An 18598-nucleotide genomic window follows, 5' to 3' on the forward strand; every position below is an offset into this window, starting at 1 on the left:
CAGAACTGACTTATGCCAGTTTATCCTGTAGCCTGCGTGGGCTCCGTATCTTTCAAGCTCTGTAAACAGTGCCGTAATTGTTGTTTCCGGGTGTGTTATGTAAAGGAGGACGTCGTCCGCGTAGAGGGATATTTTTTCCTCCCCTGTGTCATGCTGCCCCAGCCGAAAACCTCTGATGTCTGCATTTTGCCTAATTGCTGTTGCAAGTACCTCTATCGTCAGCATAAAGAGCAAGGGTGATAGGGGGCACCCCTGTCTGGTCCCCCGTAGCACTTGGAAGTCCCTTGATACGGCCCCGTTTACCTTAACCTTGGCTCTAGGGTCCGTTTATAGCAGTCGCATCCACTGCCTAAACTTCGTACCAAGACCCAGTCGCTCCAGGACTCCCTCCAGAAAAGGCCAGTGGACCGCATCGAATGCCTTTTCAGCGTCAAGCGACAGAAACCAATGAGGGTCTCATCTCTTTCCCACCTCCTGTAGCCAATTGTGAGTCCATTAAAGTTAAATCTAGTGGCCCTACCCGGGAGGAACCCAGTTTGATCCAAATGGACCAGAGCCGGTATGAACCTTCTCAGTCTGGAGGCTAACACTGTGACCAATAGCTTCACTTCGATATTTAAAAGGGAGATAGGGCGATAGGACGAACACTCATCAGGTGGTTTACCATCCTTATATATCGGGACTATCGTAGCCATGCGGAGATCCGGAGGCAAACCCCCCTCTTTTACCGCCCCTTCAAAGAGTCCCAGCAGGTGGCGTGCCAGCAGATCTGCTGTTCATTTAAAAAACTCCACCGGGAATCCATTGGGGCTGGTTGATTTTCCTGCACGCAGTTTAGCGAGGGCCGCCTTCACTTCATCTATCGTGATGTCGGCCTCCAAATCATCACTGTCCCCAACATCCAGTACAGGGAGGTCTAAGTGTGTCATATATTGCAGAGCGTCCTCTTGGGTCCCTAAGTCTTGTGCATCATAGAAGAGTCGGCAGTGCTCTGCAAAGGCTTCAGCAACCTGAACATCTGACCTCGTCAGGTTCCCTTGTGCGTCACATACCTGTTCCACCCACCGGGCATCTCTATCTTTCCTGCTCAACCATGCCAGTAGTTTACCCGATTTGTCCCCCACATTGTACAGACGGTGTAGCATCACCAGTGCCTGCGTTTTGGCCTCCCCCGTTTCTAGATCCCTATACTGACATTGATTATCTATCAACTTACGAGGGGTCCCCATGGCTTCAGTATGTGGGCTTCCAACTCCTCAATTTCTCTCTGGCCTTTCCGGGTCTCTTCTGCCAGCCTGTTCTGTGCCCTGTCTCTCATGACCGTCTTGAAGGCCTCCCAAAAGACCACTTTAGACGTGACCGACCCCTCATTTTCAGCTACGTAGACCTTTAGATCGGCCCTAAGGCCCTTCAATATAACCGGGTTCTGCAGGTCCCAGGCTGACAGTCTCCACGTTCCACCTCTCTGGGCCCCCCTCCTCCCCATCTTCACCAGGAGGGGCGAGTGGTCTGAGATCCCCCTTGCTTTGTATTCCACTGAATCGCCTCTCGTCAGGACATGTCGTGCAAGGAAAATATAGTCTAGTCTAGAATAGACCCAATGTGTGCTCAAAAAGAAGGAATAGGCCCTGTCGTCTGGGTGTAGCCACCTCCAGACATCTTTTATTCCCAGGGTATCAATCATGATAGAGAGGAGGGTCGGGATTGGTCCCTGGTCCTATCTCCAGTTCTGTCTAACGTCGGGGTCAACACGTCATTGAAATCCTCCCCCCCAACACCTGTAATGTATTGGACGTGTTAAGTAAGATATCTGTGACCCCTTTCAGTGTGGCTGCCTGCAATTTTGGGGGGGGCATAAGCCGATACAATTGTGTATTCCTTCCTTCTCCAAGTGCCCCTCACTCCTACATATGTCCCCTGCGGGTCTGTCCATACCTTCGCCACCCGGAATGGTTGGTTCTTCCTGATCATTATCGTCACCCCTCTTAAAACCTGCATGTGCGAGAACTTTGTATTGCCCTCTAGCCAGGAAGCCGCAATTATTGCCCTGAAGATGCGTTTCCTGTAACAGGACGATGTCGGGGCCCACTCTTTTGATATATACGTTCACTAGGCCCGTTTAAACTTAATGCCTAGACCATTCACATTCCATGTTAATATCGTGAGCCCTCCCAGGTCCTGCATTGCCTCTACATGTTCATCCGTCATCCTGCCTTAAGTCTCGATATGTGGTGTCAAACTCAGTGTTAGTGGTGCGTCCTGGACGCTGGCGTGCGTGACCTTGCCGACACCTCCCCTCTCCGGCCTCCCATCATCTCCCACCAACACTCCCCCCACCCCTCAACATCCCCAAACTCAAGGCAAAAACAACGCCCCCCACCTCCCCCTCCCCACCTCACTCCCCCTCCAGTCCCATCATCCACAGACACAGAGTATAGGACTGTCAGCGGAGAAGGTCGGTCGCCCTCCCACAATTCACCCCCCACCAACCAGCACTTACAGTCTATCTAGAAGGCATGTAGAACAGACCCACTATTCCTGCTCCTGCTTACAAAGTCAAAACAACAGTTTAGAAAAAACAATAGGTAAAGGGGGTGGAATCAACTTGCGTGCCACCCGACTAGAGCTGGTATCTCTGTTGCCCATCTAGTCCCGGTTTAAGAGTGTGAGTCCTGGGTGACGTTCCTCGAGTCCTCCGCCTGTCCGGTCGCATCTTGCTCCAGTTCTCGGATGGCTGTCACCAGAGGGTGCAGTGACTGCACCTCCTCCTCTTCTCCTCCGGAGGAGCGGCCCCCAGCATCTTCCTCCCCCTCAGAGTGGGCTGTCCTTTCCAAGCAGCGAAACCGCGATCTAGCCGTGCCTCCGTCTCCGGTTGATGCAGAGTGTCACTTCTGTCTTTCCGACGCGCCGTGGTGGGGATATGGCGTCGTCTGCACTCGTCCTCTACCCCTCAAGCTCCTCCGTCTCTGTGTCCTCGGCCGCCCCCCACTGAAGTCCACTGGCAGCCATCTCAGCCCCTGCCCCTCTCCTCTCTGTCTCTGGTCTCCGGGGCGGAGGGCACTCCTCCAGCTACTGCCATACATCTTCCGAGTGGGTGAAAAAGTTAGTTTTTTCCTTGTAAATTACTTTCAATTTCGCCGGGAAGAGCAGCATATATTTCATATGGAGGTCTCTCAATTTTGATTTCACCAGGTCAAAGAATATTGTTATGTGTGCATTCTCCAGTCATATCCCCTCCATCCTTCTAGCTTCCCGCAGGATCATGTCCCGGTCTGCAAAGTTTAGGAAGCGTGCAATGACTGGCCTCGGCCTCGCGCCCTCTGGCGGCTTCACCAACTGAGCCCTATGCACCCATTCAACCACAAAACAATTAGAGAACTGCGCCGCCTGGAAAGTTCTCAGCAGCCAGGCCCGTCGATTCCTTCTCGAAAGCCCACAAAGCTTAGGTTGTTGCAGCTGGCCATATTTTCGGCGTCGTCCACCTTCCATAGGAGTTGGCGATGAGAGGCCTGGAGTTTCGCAATGTCTTTCCGAAGGGTAATGATTGAGTCCTCCGCTTCCCCCAATCTCGTGTCCGCCGTGGTGACCCTCTCCGTCAAGTTACGGAAGTCCTGTCTTAGGAGAGTGACTTCTGAGCCTACCTCCCCAATCTTAACCTCCAGCACTGCCCAGGACTGCTGTATGTCCGCCCTGGAAGCTAGGATTGCTCCCATCAGAAGGTCCATGTCCGTGCGGGAGCCGGAGGGCACCACCTCCGTAGGGGGCTGAGTTGTGGCGTACCGGTCCAGGGTCCCCTGTCTTGGGGTCCTGGCGCTCGCCTCCTTTTTCCCCATTTCGAACATCCCTGTGGGCCAAGACACAGTGCCGTTCCCTCTACTCGCCCCTTTCCACCTGTCCATCTTGGCGGATGCCACGCGATCTCTTTCTGGCTCAGGGCTTATTGCTGTTCTGCGATGTAGCCCCAGGCCCTCACCAGCGCCGGAAGCCCGTCGGGGAGAGCGGGGGGGGGGGGGGTTAGGGAAGGCGAGGGGTCTCAGTTCAGCATCTCCCAATTGTCACCAACACAGTCCTGTTAACACCCTTTTCTCTGCCGTTCCCCCGGACTCTTAGGGTTCCCTATCCCGCGTGTAAGGGCAGCGTGTCCAGTGCGTACCAGGTCCAGCCTTCCTGTGCCAGGCTTCGGTGTGTGGGCCCCCTCACCTCTGGTAATGGCATCCCCCTCCGATGCGAATGCTGTGTGTCAAGCTGGCATGGGCCAGGGCAGGGGCCGTCCTATTCCGTCGTGCTGCTGCTCTAGTATGTGCCCCGGGGTCAGGCTCAGCCGCTTCAGGCGCCTTCCTCCATTTCATGCCCCCCAGTGCCGTTCTCGGTGGCCCCAACTCTCCGCACTGCCAACGCGGGCCAGGCACTACCGGGCATCACGGTCTCTCCGATGTGGACGGGCGCAGTGGTGTCGCGTCCTCCAGCGCCATGCCCCAGAGCACCAGAACACCCTCTCGACTCCTCCAGAACCGGGCACCGGCCCGCAGAGCTGGCCTTCTCGTCTTCGGCGCTTCCTGCTTCCGTGAGTGCCCCGGGACCCTTCTTCAACGCCCCTCCCGTCCTTACTTCTTGCCCGGGCCAAGGACTGGTAGGCACCATGCTCCGGTCGGCGACTCCGGCCTCCTGCTCCCTCCGTTACGTGGCAGCTCTGGGCTCACTTCTCTGCCTCAGGGCCCTGCCGTCATCTTGAGCCAGGCGTCCTAGCCGGCCTCGACTCTCGGACCGTGTTTCTCCCGGTTCTGGCTGCGATGTACTTCAAATTCAGACCCCTGTGTGGCTTGGGTCACTCGCAGTCCTTTTGGTGTAGAAATGGGACTTTTTGAGCAGGTTAGAGACGTCGGATTAAGGCAGCTCGCCGGGAGCTGCGGAGGTGCACGTCCTAGCCGGCCATGTCGTTGGCCACGCCGCCCTCAACGCATCGACTTTTAATCAACATTTTATGTGCGATCAGTATGAGGTTATCCAGCCCGAAATTGCTGCTGGCTCTTTGACAGACACTAATGCTGAACTGTGCCTCCTGATCAGTTGTGTGTCTGCATAATTGCTGCATTCCTTTGAGCATATGTAATTGCGGAGGGCCTAATTCACAAAGGCAATCTGAGACATAAGTCTAATTTTACGACCTTTGGTATTCACATATGTAATTTAGGAGTTGTATCTTTACGTCCGCAGTCGGGCCGGAATCTCCACACCGACCTGTACTCTCCACACCTGGGCCGTACTCTCCGGCTTGGGCAGGGTTCTCCAGCTCGCGCCGGAAGAAGTGTAATCAATTTTCGAATAAAAAGTAACATTAGGAACATGTGATAAATGGTAAAGGAGGTCATGAAAATCAATTTTGGCAGGAAAAAGGGTGTGGCCGGACACTACATCATATCCCAGAAAAGATTGCTCCTTTGCTTCATGGTACACAGAGTCCATGTACCATGTGGAGAATAGTCCTAGATCTACACATGCTAAGGAGTTATGGGAACCCTGTGTGCCTAATAATGCCACAGTGAGTTCTTCCTTCTCATCTATTTATGCTATCGGCCAAGTTTGAACTTCTGTGATTAATTGAAATTCAGGCAGAAGCAAAAAGGGTCAACCATTACCCTGCTATCTAGACTGGTTTCTTGGCTAGAATGGCATCCTCAAATATGTTTGGAATGTAGGCAGGAGAGGATGATGAGAGAACAGAGTGGCTAGGAGGACATTCTGCATTCATCTGCCTCTGAACCAGGTACATGGTGGATGGGAATAGAAGTTTGGCAGGAGGAGGCTACACCCTTCTCCCTTAAAATGTTATATAAATATATAAAGAGCTAAACCTCTCATGCAGACTTGATTCATTCCAGCCCAAATCCACCTATTGCTACTGCACCACCAAAGACCCTGAAAGTAATTGTAGAGATTGCCACCCATGTTATGTCTGGTTATCACCAGACATAGAGCAATCCCTGGAATTCCGGGGAGACTGTCAATTATGTACAACAAACCCATTAGATATTTCACTCATGACTGGGGATAGCTGTGCAACTAGGGGGTGGAAGGGATGTAATCTCTTAACTTGCTCTTGCCCCCAGCAGAGGTAGGAATTATTGAAAGCTCTTTACCTTTACCTTGGCTTTAGTGAACCCAAAGAGGACAAGAGTATATCCTTGATTTCTAGAAACATAATGAAGGGGACTAGGAAGGCTTTGCCATCTTTAAACTCCCCATCTCTACAGAGCTTTCCATTACCCTCAATGCCATGGTTTAAACTGGACAGTGAGTACTAGTGACATGCTGGGAATCCCCGAAACGAACGTAACCCCTATAGTTTAAAGGGAATCTGCAGGTAGCAGCAGAAATTCCACCAGTGTCATCATCACCCTTTAGCCACCAACAGACTTGCAAATACCACTGTCATTGGCGGATAGAGCGGCTATCGTAAAAATGGTGTTACTGCCTAAGGTCCTCTACCTTTTTGCTAACATCCCCATCAAACCACCGGCAGAGGTGTTCCGAAACATTAACAAATTGATACTGAGCCTACTATGGGCGGGCAAGCAGGCCAGACTAGACTTGCAAGTGATGACACTGCCATGTGAAAGGGGGGGCTTCAGGGTCCCAGACATCTATCTCTATTATCTCTGCGCCCAGGCCCAATTCACACACTACTGGTACCATGAGATACCCTTCCTGACCCATGTGGCGGTGGAAACAGGAGATGCTGCCCCAATCCCATTAGCCAACATATTACCACACAAGCGGCCAAGACTGCACGAGAGGGATATTAATCCGGTGAACACAGCCACTGAAGCATGGAGGCTGATGGGCAAAAAAGCAGGCAAATTACCGTTGTATGCACCAGCGCTCACACTGGCTAATCACCCAGCCATTTCTATCACCCAAGAACAAGTAGGCATGGACCAATTGCGACAAGCGGGTATTGACACAATGGGAGACCTGTACAAAGAAGGAGTATTTCAATCACTAGATAAGTTAAAGTACATTAGTCATCCGACACTGCTATTCAGCTTCAACTACTACAGACTCCAAAGAGCGATAAAAGAACACTGTACTGCGTTTCCGGAAGAACCTCAGACTTTGGCTCCACTGCAATTGGTCCTGACAGCACCCACAGCCACGCACCTAGTATCAAGATTGTACACAAGCTTACAGAGGGACATTGGGGGTAACACGGAGGGGGTAAGAGAAAAATGGTGCACATTGTTGGATGGTACGCTGACAGAGGAAGAATGGGAAACGACATGTGCACTTACCAGCATGCTAACACCGAATGGAAATGTTAGAATTATCCATTATAAATACATACACCAAATGTACTATACACCTGCACGGCTCCACAGGTATGGGTTACGAGAAGACTCTAGATGTGTAAGATGCAAACAAGATGACGCAGGCTTCTTACATCTAGCATGGCAATGTAACTCAGTAGCGAGATTTTGGTTGCAGGTGGTGCAGGCAATTAGCGAAATGATTGCGGAGAAACTAGACTGCATGATCAAAGTCTGTTTGTTGGGTCTCATCCCGCAGCTTAGGGCAAAGAAACGTACGTTTTGTGTGGTCGCATTACTAATGGCAAAAAGGAGAGTTTCACTACACTGGAATGGTAAAACGGGGCCGAGAATAAAAAACTGGTTAGAGGACTTAACATATTGCCGAGAAATGCTGACAACGTATGAGGAGGAATTGCCTACTAGATCCCGACCTAAGGACTACTGGCTATATTTACGGGATTATCTGCAGGCGCAATCATTAGATCGAAATGAGTGATATGTGTAGAATAGCTGACCATAAAGAGGATACGGTTATACAGTGTTTGTCTATATGGATGTGGGGAGGGAGAATGCTGTGACGCAGTGATTAAAGTTGTAATAGTTCTCACCTTTCTTAAGTTCAAGGTTTCAAAGAAAGGGAATAGTAAGTTAGACTAAAAAACATAAAATGTAAGACTACAGATGCGTCATGCAAATGAGATGCAATGCACTGAAATGTAAATGTCATTCACTGCAACGCCGCTGGTCCTATGGATGTCAGCTGATGGGCTGTGTAAACCTAAACGACATTGTATATTTACAGTTAACAAATGTAGCCGGCCTGCTATGGATGTAGGCGCAAAGCTGTGATTGAACATGTGTAAGGTGCAATAAATGTCTTCACACAAAAAAAAACACAAAAAAAAGGCCATATGTGTCAAGGTAATGGAGTTTGATCATGTGATGACTCCTGTTGTTAAAATTATTAATTCAATTCTTGCAGAGGCCAAGCAGCACCGAACCTTCAAATTGTTTCTTGAAGAACTTTCAGCTGAGTATGGTGACTTTTTACTGCATACGATGGCTTAGCAGGGGAAGAATACCGCGAAGATTCCTTTCCCGATTGCCAGAAGTCAAAGCTTTCATGGAGACTAGAAATGAAGGGCCCGATTCACAGAACTAACTTAAGACAAAACCTAAACTTACTACTTTTGGTATTCACAGAAGTTAGGATTTTGTCTTAACACAAACATAAGACAGACTTAAGACAAAATCCTAACTTAAGTCTGTCTTAAGTCTGTCTGTCTTAAGATTGTGTTAAGACAAACTTAAGACAAAATCCTAACTTCTGTTAATACCAAAAGTAGTAAGTTTAGGATTTTGTCTTAAGTTAGTTCTGTGAATCGGGCCCGAAGATACCACACAGTTGTCAAACACTGAATGGTTGCTCGATTGAGCTTTTTTGACAGATGTCACAAAGAAATTAAATGTATTGAACTACGAGTTGCAAGGCAAAAACAAGACAATAGCCAACATGATTAGTTCTGTGAAAACATTCAAAACAAAACTTAACCTTTTCATACAGCATGTACAGAAAAGAAAGATGCAGCACTTTCCCTCTGTGCTCCAAATCCTGTCAGAAAACAAAACTGAGGCTGAGATCCTTGACATACAAAAATACAGTAACCTCCTCGTGAGGCTTAATCAAGAGTTCAGTGACCAGTTTAGTGATTTTGAGCAACTGGAGCCCTGTGTGATGTTCATTTCAAACCCCTTCATGGAAGTGGATGTTAGTGACATTTCAGAGAAAATTAGTGTTCTTCTGAACCTTGACTCTGACACCATGGAAATGGAGATGGTCTCACTTCAAAATGACATTGAATTGAAATCAAGGCAATCTGACACTAATTTCTGGAGTCTTGTAGATGCAGAAAAGTTTAAGAACATCGACGCAGCTGCATTGAAACTTTTTTCCCTGTTTGGCTCTAGCTATCTTTGTGAATCTGCATTTTCCGATATGAACTTCATAAAATCTAAGTTTCGCACACGTTTGACTGACGAACATTTAAATGACTCCATAAGAGTTGCCCTCTCAAGTTACACCCCAGATTACAAGGCATTACTGGACACCATGCAGTGTCAAGTCTCTCACTGAAATTATTTGTATGCAGTCGTAATCAATACTTGTTCAGTCACAGTTCCTGGTGAAATCACAAATCTGTTTCATTATTAAAACCAAGATTAAAGTCGCTGCAGATCAGAATATTCAGCCCCCTGCAAAGCGTTTTTATTATTTGAAGAAGAACAATGCAATGTGTACTGCAGGCCTGTATTACAAACACAATAAAATGTAGCTGGAGAGAAGAATCTTGAGCACGTTTCCAAATGATTATTTGCAGCATTAGAACAAATCAGTTCCACGTTGAAGGTAAGATCGCTTTCCATGTAGGTTTGTTAATTGAGCTGCATTACAATGATTATTTCAATGACAAATATTACTGGAAGGTCTTAATTTTGGACCTTAATTTGGACCTATTAATTGAAATGCCTTGAAGCGTCACAAATCCAAAGTCATTCCTTTTGGTGTTCTAGGGAACTCTTAAGTCAGGCCTGTCTTGGGTATTTTGTTCAAACCACAGTATGGGCTCTGATGGAATTAGGCTTAAAGTCAATGAAACTGGGCGTGGGGGGGTCTTTCGGAAAAATGCGTGAGTTGATTTTGGTTCAGTAGCTCACGACGATTTTCACTGGCCAGAAGTAGCTCTGACTACCCAAAAGGTTGGAGACCACTGCTCTAGAGGTTACATTGGGCCTGAGTCGTCATGGCCGACTGGTCGGCATTTGGACGCCAAGTTAGAATTACATTGGTACTGAGTTTATCTCTTCAGTTGATCTTTAGCACTCAACAATTCAGAAATCTGATTTTGCAAAACTACTTTGGCATGAGAATCTGACTTCGGTGGAGACCCAACATACACTGTCAATGCTTACCTAAATCTAAGCCCCCTGAAGTTAGTGTATTGGGGCATTGGGAGAGAGGGTGAAGGGTGTGTGGGTTAATAGCCTAAATCAAGTACACTATCCTCACATCCTTTCTTCACTCCCTTCTGGAGTCAGAGATGCTACTAACAAAAGGGTCATGTTATCTTTGTTTTGACTTTCCCTAATAGCCTTTTTGTTCTTTGTTTTCCCTTATTGGACTTTTTACATTCTAATTACTACATTGAATTCTACATTTTTCACACTGTCTCCCTTTCCTCACCCACCTATCTTAGTTGTAAATTTGTTACATCAGACATCGATTTGAGCTTGTAGAGATAAGAATTGGATCTTATCCCGAGTTCCACGTTTCACAGAGTGCAACGAGCAGCAAGAGGGAGTGCAGCGAGTGCAGAGTGTAGCGTGGGAGCAGGAGACGGAGACCCCGCCGCTTAGAACACTGCGGTCTCCTGCTAAGCTCTGCCTCAGCCTCCGTGCCAGTTTTATCCTGGTTTGGCACCAGTCAAGCCCAGCAATCAACCTCAGGTGAAGCGCGACTGTGTACGGCTGTGTACGGCTCAGCCCTAAGGACGCTGAAACCTACTGCTGTAACTGCCATCTCTTGCCCCTGCGGCCCCCCAGCCCTAGCTCCCGCGATCCGGCCCTTGCAGGGAGCTCAGTCAGTACTGCATTGTGCTCGTGCTACATTGGTGCCTCGCGCATAGCGCACATAGCCCCCCGTGTACCTCTTGTGCCCTTGTGCCCCTGTGCCCTGGGACTTAGCCCCACTACACACTACTACCACCACCCTATTACCACAATCCGGCAGACGGCACAAGTAGGAGCACCACAGGAACAGTGGAGCAGGCTAGCCTCACAGCGGGTGGACACAGCGACGAGAGCAACCCGAGATAGCATCTAAGAGGCCGTTCTCACCTCAGTACCAGCCTCGGCCCACCACATTTTTACATCTCCTCTGCTCATCTTACCTCACCTCCCCTTACCATTGTCATTACCATCACCCACCACCATTTACTGGACTTGCAATGGCCAGATTGGCACAGACCTGAGCAGGATAATCCTTAAAAGAACGAGGAGAGTAAATAAAAACCTCAAGAAAGACCTAATGAAGGTCAGCAATGAAGACAAGGGGAAGAGTGAGGGAAGGAAGGAGGACGAGGAGGGAGAACTTAATTGGATTTTCCCCTGCCTACAAGCCCCAAATGTTTGTCAGATACTAAGGCGAGAGGGACCGCAAATGCATTCCCAGTGAATAAATCCAGCTTTTAACCTAAAATCTACACAAAGTTCTCATTTATTAAAGATATTGGCTCTTCCCTTTGCTTAAATAGTCTCAACACAAGTAACATGCCAACCCCACTACAACCAAGTAAGGCAAACCCCTCAAAGCAACAACTACAGGCAGGGTCGGAGAAGGATTCAGCCGACCCCGGAGAAGGGAGTAACAGCGTGGAAGAGGCTGCACTTTCAAGTAAAGAAGAGCCAAACAAGGGACTATAAAGGACTGCCTCACGGAGCCAAACTGCGCAGGATCTGGGATGATCTGGGATGCAGACAGGAGCTGGCAGACTCAAATCTAAAGACAAACCCAATTGGCTGCGGGTACGAAGGCATCAAGGAGAACAAAAAAGAGGTTCAAGATGCGATCACAAGCCCCAATTTTGTCCCAATAAAACATTGGAAGAAGAGTCCCACAAGTCTTTATTATCCCACATATGGTGAACCCTTAGAACTCTCAAAGGGTGGACAAGGACCACCCGGAAATCTTGAGAGACAAGAAGGGATGGAGGCAGCAGTAACCTGGGGGGTCTCGGTACCACAGCCTGCTGGGCAAGGGGGAAGTGCAAAACAGTGAACACATGCAGCACGGTGACTTGTCAACGCAAACAGAGCCTGTAGTTTGCAAGCACACGCCTACAATCCCAGAGGATAGGCTAGCGACGCAAGAACTTAAGAGAAAGAGGGTAGTTGCAACAGTGACAGACACGGAAGAAGGGAGGCAACCTAACACAATAACTACACAGGAAGCCATAGTGCAGGGACAGCTTGCACCTCAAACAAATGACCAACAACTTGAGAAACAACATGAGCAAGTCAAGCTAGGAGGTGCCCCAAGCCAAAGCTAAACTGACCCTCCTAGCCCATTCACTTTAACTAATACACCACCTATAACATTTCAGGTCACAGATTCTGAAACCTCGTACCTCACCCCGGAGGAGTGGGAAGAATTGGTAGAGTCCTACCCAGCGGCCACTCTGTGGGAACTGCCTGGAGGCACCAATAGCGCAACTAACACCAAACTCTGAGAAGGAAACATCAAAAGCAAGAGAAGATATTTGGACATCGCTTCTGCACACAATGCAACTATTGGTAAATGCCACCCAATAGCAGTCAGAAAAGATGGATCTTCAACTTTCCGTCCTTAACTCCCTGTCAATATTTGTCGCCAACATTGACAGCAAGTTAGCAGAGCTGAACAACTTGGTTAGAAGGGCGCAAGCGGAGACTTAATTTATACAACCTAACTGTTCCTGCATAACAATTGTGGACAAATTGGCAACACTCCCAATGGCAATGGACAATCGCCTCTCTGATATTAGGGAGGCCGTAAAAAACAACCGATCAGATAGTTCTGCCAGAAAGAGTAGTGAAATGAGTCAGACATTGCTAGCAGGAACCCAGTCACCAACTCAGGAGAGCCCAAAGTCAACCCAAGAACTACAGTCGAATAGGGAAACCACAGACACAACGAAGACGACGCTCAATAGCAGTCAGCATGGAGGAACACAACCATCACTAATTATAAACACAATCCCACTAGATGAAAACTCGCAAAAATAAACCGCGTTGAAACATATCCAACCTGGAAAACACGGGAGAAAGCAGAAAAGAAGGGACAAAATCAAAAGAGAAAGACAAAGGCAATAGCTTGGGGCAAGGGCAACACTAGTGTGAACTTGACACCTGATCTAACACAAGATAGGCTGGTTCAGATGAGAGAGGATATAGAAATGGAATACAATCCACAAGAAACTGGAAACCAGGAAGGGAGGAAAACATCTGAAAGAAAAACGCCTCAAGAAAGAAAGCAGGCTACTAGTCCCACCCAGAAAAAAGGAAGAAAGATGCTCTAGAGGGAGCCCCCAACGGGCCACAACTGCAGCAAGCCCTACCGGATCAGAACCAACGCACATGAACAAAATGAGCGCTCAAAGACAAGTATAAACAACTGAGGAACATCATGGCTTAAGGGAGGACCCTATTTTCATGCAGAACAGCCCAACACAAGATAAGGGGCAATCAGGCACCGCCACAATAGTCTTCCACCTGGAGTACAAATGAAAGGGTACAACAGATACTTTAAATGGGGGTAATATATTATGCCTACTGAAAACCATTGACAGCCTTAAAAACATATCCTCCAGTGACCTAGAGTCAGTAGAATTTATAGAACTGCTGGGGCACTCAGGGGTAGAAGCAACAAAAACAGTATCAGCCACAGCAGAATTACCTGAGAGACTGCTAAAAGAACAAGCAAAGTTTAACTCATGGGGAATAAAGCTTCAACCATTCTTAAAACCAAGATACCCGGATCCTCTGGCCCTTGATAGCCAGCAAAAGAAAGTGAACGGACAGCCCAATCCAAATTCAATGCTACGAGGGGCTCGGAGTAACACACCTGAGAACTTAGTCCACCGAGAGCAGTCTAACAAGAGACCACCAACCAATAATAGCCCAACCTCGCAAGACAGGAGTTGGCTCTCCAGGTCCCTAAACGTTAAAACCAAAAATCAATGGCAAAGCAAAGCCAAAGCCGGGAACAAACTTAAAGTCTTCAACCTATGCTCCTGGAACATCAACTGCCTAGGATACAAGCTAACAAACTCGGAATTAAACATCTATTTGGAAAGATTTGACATCACCACACTGCAAGAAACCTGGTCTGATACTCCACCTACATCGTCGGGCTATAACCTGAACTTTATGCTGCCTACACAGAGCTCATTGTTTGGCCACAAGAAGAGAGGCCTTGCCACATACAGCTTGCTAAAGACCATTGTTGCAGTAGTGCCCTTGACTTACAAGCTAGCCCCTCCGAGCGCAATGCAAGCACTGCGACTCACATCTCGTGAGCAGAACAAAAAAGAGGATATAGTTCTAATAAACCTCTATCTACACCCCTGGGAAAAACCAAGGGAGCACAGCAGCTGAATGAAGAACTTATAAAATCGCTAAAACCCGAGAAAACCAACAGCCTGATCATCAGTGGAACTTTAATCTAAATAGGCTTAGCAATTTAGCCTCAGATACTACTGAAGATGAGGATCCCTTTGTTTGGGAGCCAAGCCACCAAGACAACACCTTGGGCGGCAGAAGCTCGAAAGCAGCCAGGATACTCCTGGCAACACTAGAAGAGCTGGGTCTCCGAGCACTCAATGGTAGATTCTCAGGGGACCGCCCCCAAGCAGATACATTTCATAGCACTAAGGCTAACTCTACAATTGACTTAACATTTCTCTCTCACAGCCTGTATCAAAGGGCAAGAGATTTCCATATTGGCTCAATGGACCACAGCAACCACCTCCCTCAGGAAATCATGATTGAGGCTCCCACAATACTAAGCCCCCCCACCACCAACACACTAGGCACAGAATATTCAACAAATGAAAGGCGGACAAAGTGCAAAACCACTGACCCACAAAGTCTCCTATCCAAAGCCAAACAAGTATTAGGAGAGGCACAAATAGCAACAACAGACTTAATTGAGAGTTGGTAGCTGTTTACAAAAATATTACGAGACAATTCCGGAACAAAAGAAAATGTAAGGACTGAAGGAACGGCCAAAGTCTTGAAACACAAGAACCATCAAAATTTTAGAAGCAACACCCAGCAAAAAAAGTTAAAGACCTTGATTAACCATACTCTCCGAAGAGTAAGGATAGAACCCTCTGCACGTCAAGCACTGAGACAGTTAAAAGATATTCGCACAAAACTGATCTGACGACTCAACAAAGAAGCTGATGAGGTCTTCTGGGGAAAACTCGTATACGATGCCAAAACGAATAACCGCGCAGTTTTGGCAAAAGATCAACAGTTTGATCAGTGAGCGAAGTCAGGGGATCGAATCCCATAACACAGAAGAGGCCTGGACAACTTTCCTTGGGACACATCTGAATGAAACCCATGAATTTTGGAAAGGGTCATACAACCCCAAAAAAGTCCCCAAAGCGTGGACACCTCAACATAAAGAAGCTACATAGCCAGGAGAATTAGATCAACATGTTGAACTCCCTGCCTGATTTCAGTGCAACTTTGTAGTGCTTGTTGATTGCACAGATGTCGACGCTTTTCAAACGTGTAACTATGTTTCTAGGTTCTACTGAGAGCTGTTATGTACTTAAGTTCAGATGGCATCTGTCAAAATACTTGGAAGGCAAACCGTCACCACTCCTCTAGTGAATGTGCATGAATCAGAAGGAGTCCCTCTTCAAGCTGTGGCCCGTGCCGCTGTTAAATCTAACTTGCTTCTGGCCCAACTTAATTTAAGTGGGTTGCTTTCAGGAATTGAGTGTATTATATTCCAGGGTTAGGCCCATGTAGTGAAGCAACTTATTTTTTACATTGTCCTATTTTTCAGCAGTGTTCTTTTGCACATATTTGTGTGCGCAACAATGTTGAATTTGTTTCTCTGAAACTAAACTTGTTTACACATCTAGCTTCGTTCAACATTATGACAATGCCCTGAACATCATAATCAAGGTCTCTTCTCGCACTATGTATAAATGTCATCTCCATCTTCATCCATGAGGCAACAGGGCTATCTACATATCCATAACATCACTAATCTGTATGCACATCACACGGCTGATTTCTATTACAAAAGATGAGCATCCCTATAGATTATGAGAGGTAGCACTTCAGCTGACACCGTGGATCCTTGCATGCAGAGACTTCACCACTCAGCGGTCTGACATTTCCTGAGGGGTGTCCAGTTCATGACCAAGACGGGGCCCTTCATTTTCTCCCATCAGGTAATGGTGTTGGATCGTCCATTGGGGGAATACTTGGCTCCACACCTACACACATTCTAGGTACACTTAGAGTAGGCTTCGCAAAGTTGGAGTACGCTCGATTACTGTTTGTTTTATAGGCCTGCATATATACACTGTTTTAGCACCATGGTAGAACAATATCTACAATTTACGCTTTTGGTGCTTGTAATCACTTTTCACTGCTTCTGTCTATTAATCATTGCAGCACACATATTTTATACAAGAATAAGATTGTTTCAATAAATATATTGACAACGTGCCACTGGGTATTCTCGTTATACCTATCTGAGAATAAGTGAGCACGGGTGACTAAGCAAAAGGTTCTGTACTGTTCCAGGATCCCTGAGGGGTCAGGGTTGTCATGTTCAGTGGTTACCAGAAGCCATTCGCACCCTGGTAAGGTTAGGGAGGCTTAAGGTGGCACTGTGAGCTAGCTGGTCTCTAGGCCAAAATATCCTGCTGGGTGTCGGGAATCAGTTATGGCATCAGGCCCCTAGTTTATGTTGTCCAACATACGTGCAGATCCTACGGATTAGGTGTAACTACTCAACAAGTGGAGACCGGACTACATTCATCCGTCTTCCCATACACACTATGCCTGATCAGTAACTTTCTAAAAGTGGCATTTAAAAAATTGTAACTTAAAATCCAACTTTAACCATTAAAGATGGGTTTAAATTACAATTTCTTAGGAACCAAACATGAAATGTTTACCTGTTCACATTCAAAAGTAGGACTTATTACATATAGTAAGGCAGCCTGATGTTATCCTATGGGAGAGGTAGGCCTCACAGTAGTGAAAAATTAATTTAGGAGTTTTTCACTACCAAGACATGTAAAACTTAAAGTACATGTCTGACCTTTTAATTACAATGAACCATGCCATACTGCTTATCTAGGGCCTACCTTAGGGGTGACTTATGAAATAAAAGGGGAGTTTAAGTCTTGGCAAGGGGGGTTATTTGGTCAAGTCGAATTGGGAGTTTAAAACTGCATTCTGTCCCTGATTTCAGACCTAGGGAATGTTTTAACGGGCTACTTAAGTGGGTGTCAAAATAAGTGTGGAGGCCCACTTGTAGCATTTAATGTACCCTCCATGGGTATATGGTATGCAACTTTACTAGGGACTTATAAGTAAAGGAAATATGCTAATCAAATGTAAGCTAATTTTACCATGTTTTAGGGAGTGAGCATAAGCACTTTAGCACTGGCTAGCAGCATTCCTAAGTCCAACAAAAACGAGTTCAGCAAGAACAGGAGAGGTGAAGGCAAAAGGTTTGGGGGTGACCCTGCAGTGAGGGATAACCCCATCAGCTATGTTTTTCAAATCTCCATGGAGATTTGTATCTTGTACCTGTCTCTGCTGAAGTCAGTAGTAGTTCTGGTACTATCTTGACCTTGTTCTGATTTGTTGTGAAGTAATTCCTTAGGCTATCGTGTCTAAAAACCATTGTTACATATTTCTGTTATGTTTGTTTGTTTAGGGTGAATTCTCAGACAGTATTCACACATCCACCTGCATTACAATATATTTTGAACAAGCAATTCCAATTATAGAGGATTTGTTAATTATAAATTATGTGTTAGGCTGCGGCTAGTGGAGAGTTTAATTCAGTAGCTGTTTAGCTTGTTTCTCTCTCTTCTTGTATTTAAATGATATATTTTTCTGTGTTCATTTACAGGATATTATTTTAACACTGAAGGAGAAGCTGTCCATCAACAGCATAGAACATTTTGCCTTGGCACTGGAAGAGCAGTACAACATCGCCAAACTATACCTTTTGCATGAAGAGGAGCTCATTGAGCAGGTAAACAAACAGAAAAGGGGTACATCATTTGCAGACCATTTGCTGATATAAAAGTACTGTCCATGAATGCTCAATTGCTTAATGAGGTCTTAACTGGGAATAGAATAAAGGTGTTAGCTGGGTGACATCCACATACATATGATCATTGTCTATGATATTGTGGAGATCCAGAGCTACACACTATAATTTGAATTGGTGGGAAAATCAAAATAATGCTAAATAAATCTAACACAATGAGTTCAGTACATTGACCCTACAATATTTATTTCATGCTTTTATTCAAATGTCACTTGTATGTTACTTCAAGCCGTGCTGCATGAGGTCGAAAAGTGTTCTTCAGTTTGTCGGAAGACATTTTTCCCTTCTCACACTAAACTGCATTCCCCAGTGTTGAGTCACCTCCAAGGCCACGGCACAGGGCTATTTCAGGATGTAACCCTCAAGAAACAAT

At 46.7% G+C, this 18598-nt stretch overlaps 1 protein-coding gene across 1 annotated transcript in view; it reads left to right on the top strand.

The window, feature by feature from the left end:
- FRMPD1 (FERM and PDZ domain containing 1) overlaps nt 1–18598 on the top strand; it is a 1126186-nt gene that overhangs the window by 738523 nt on the left and 369065 nt on the right. Inside the window, exon 8 of the mRNA XM_086961871.1 lies at nt 18022–18147. Within this exon, the coding sequence (XP_086817997.1) occupies nt 18022–18147 (126 nt within the window). The remainder of the gene's footprint in view (nt 1–18021; nt 18148–18598) is intronic.

Source organism: Lissotriton vulgaris, chromosome 3_1, assembly GCF_964263255.1.
Source record: "Lissotriton vulgaris chromosome 3_1, aLisVul1.2, whole genome shotgun sequence".
Taxonomy (NCBI): domain Eukaryota; kingdom Metazoa; phylum Chordata; class Amphibia; order Caudata; family Salamandridae; genus Lissotriton; species Lissotriton vulgaris.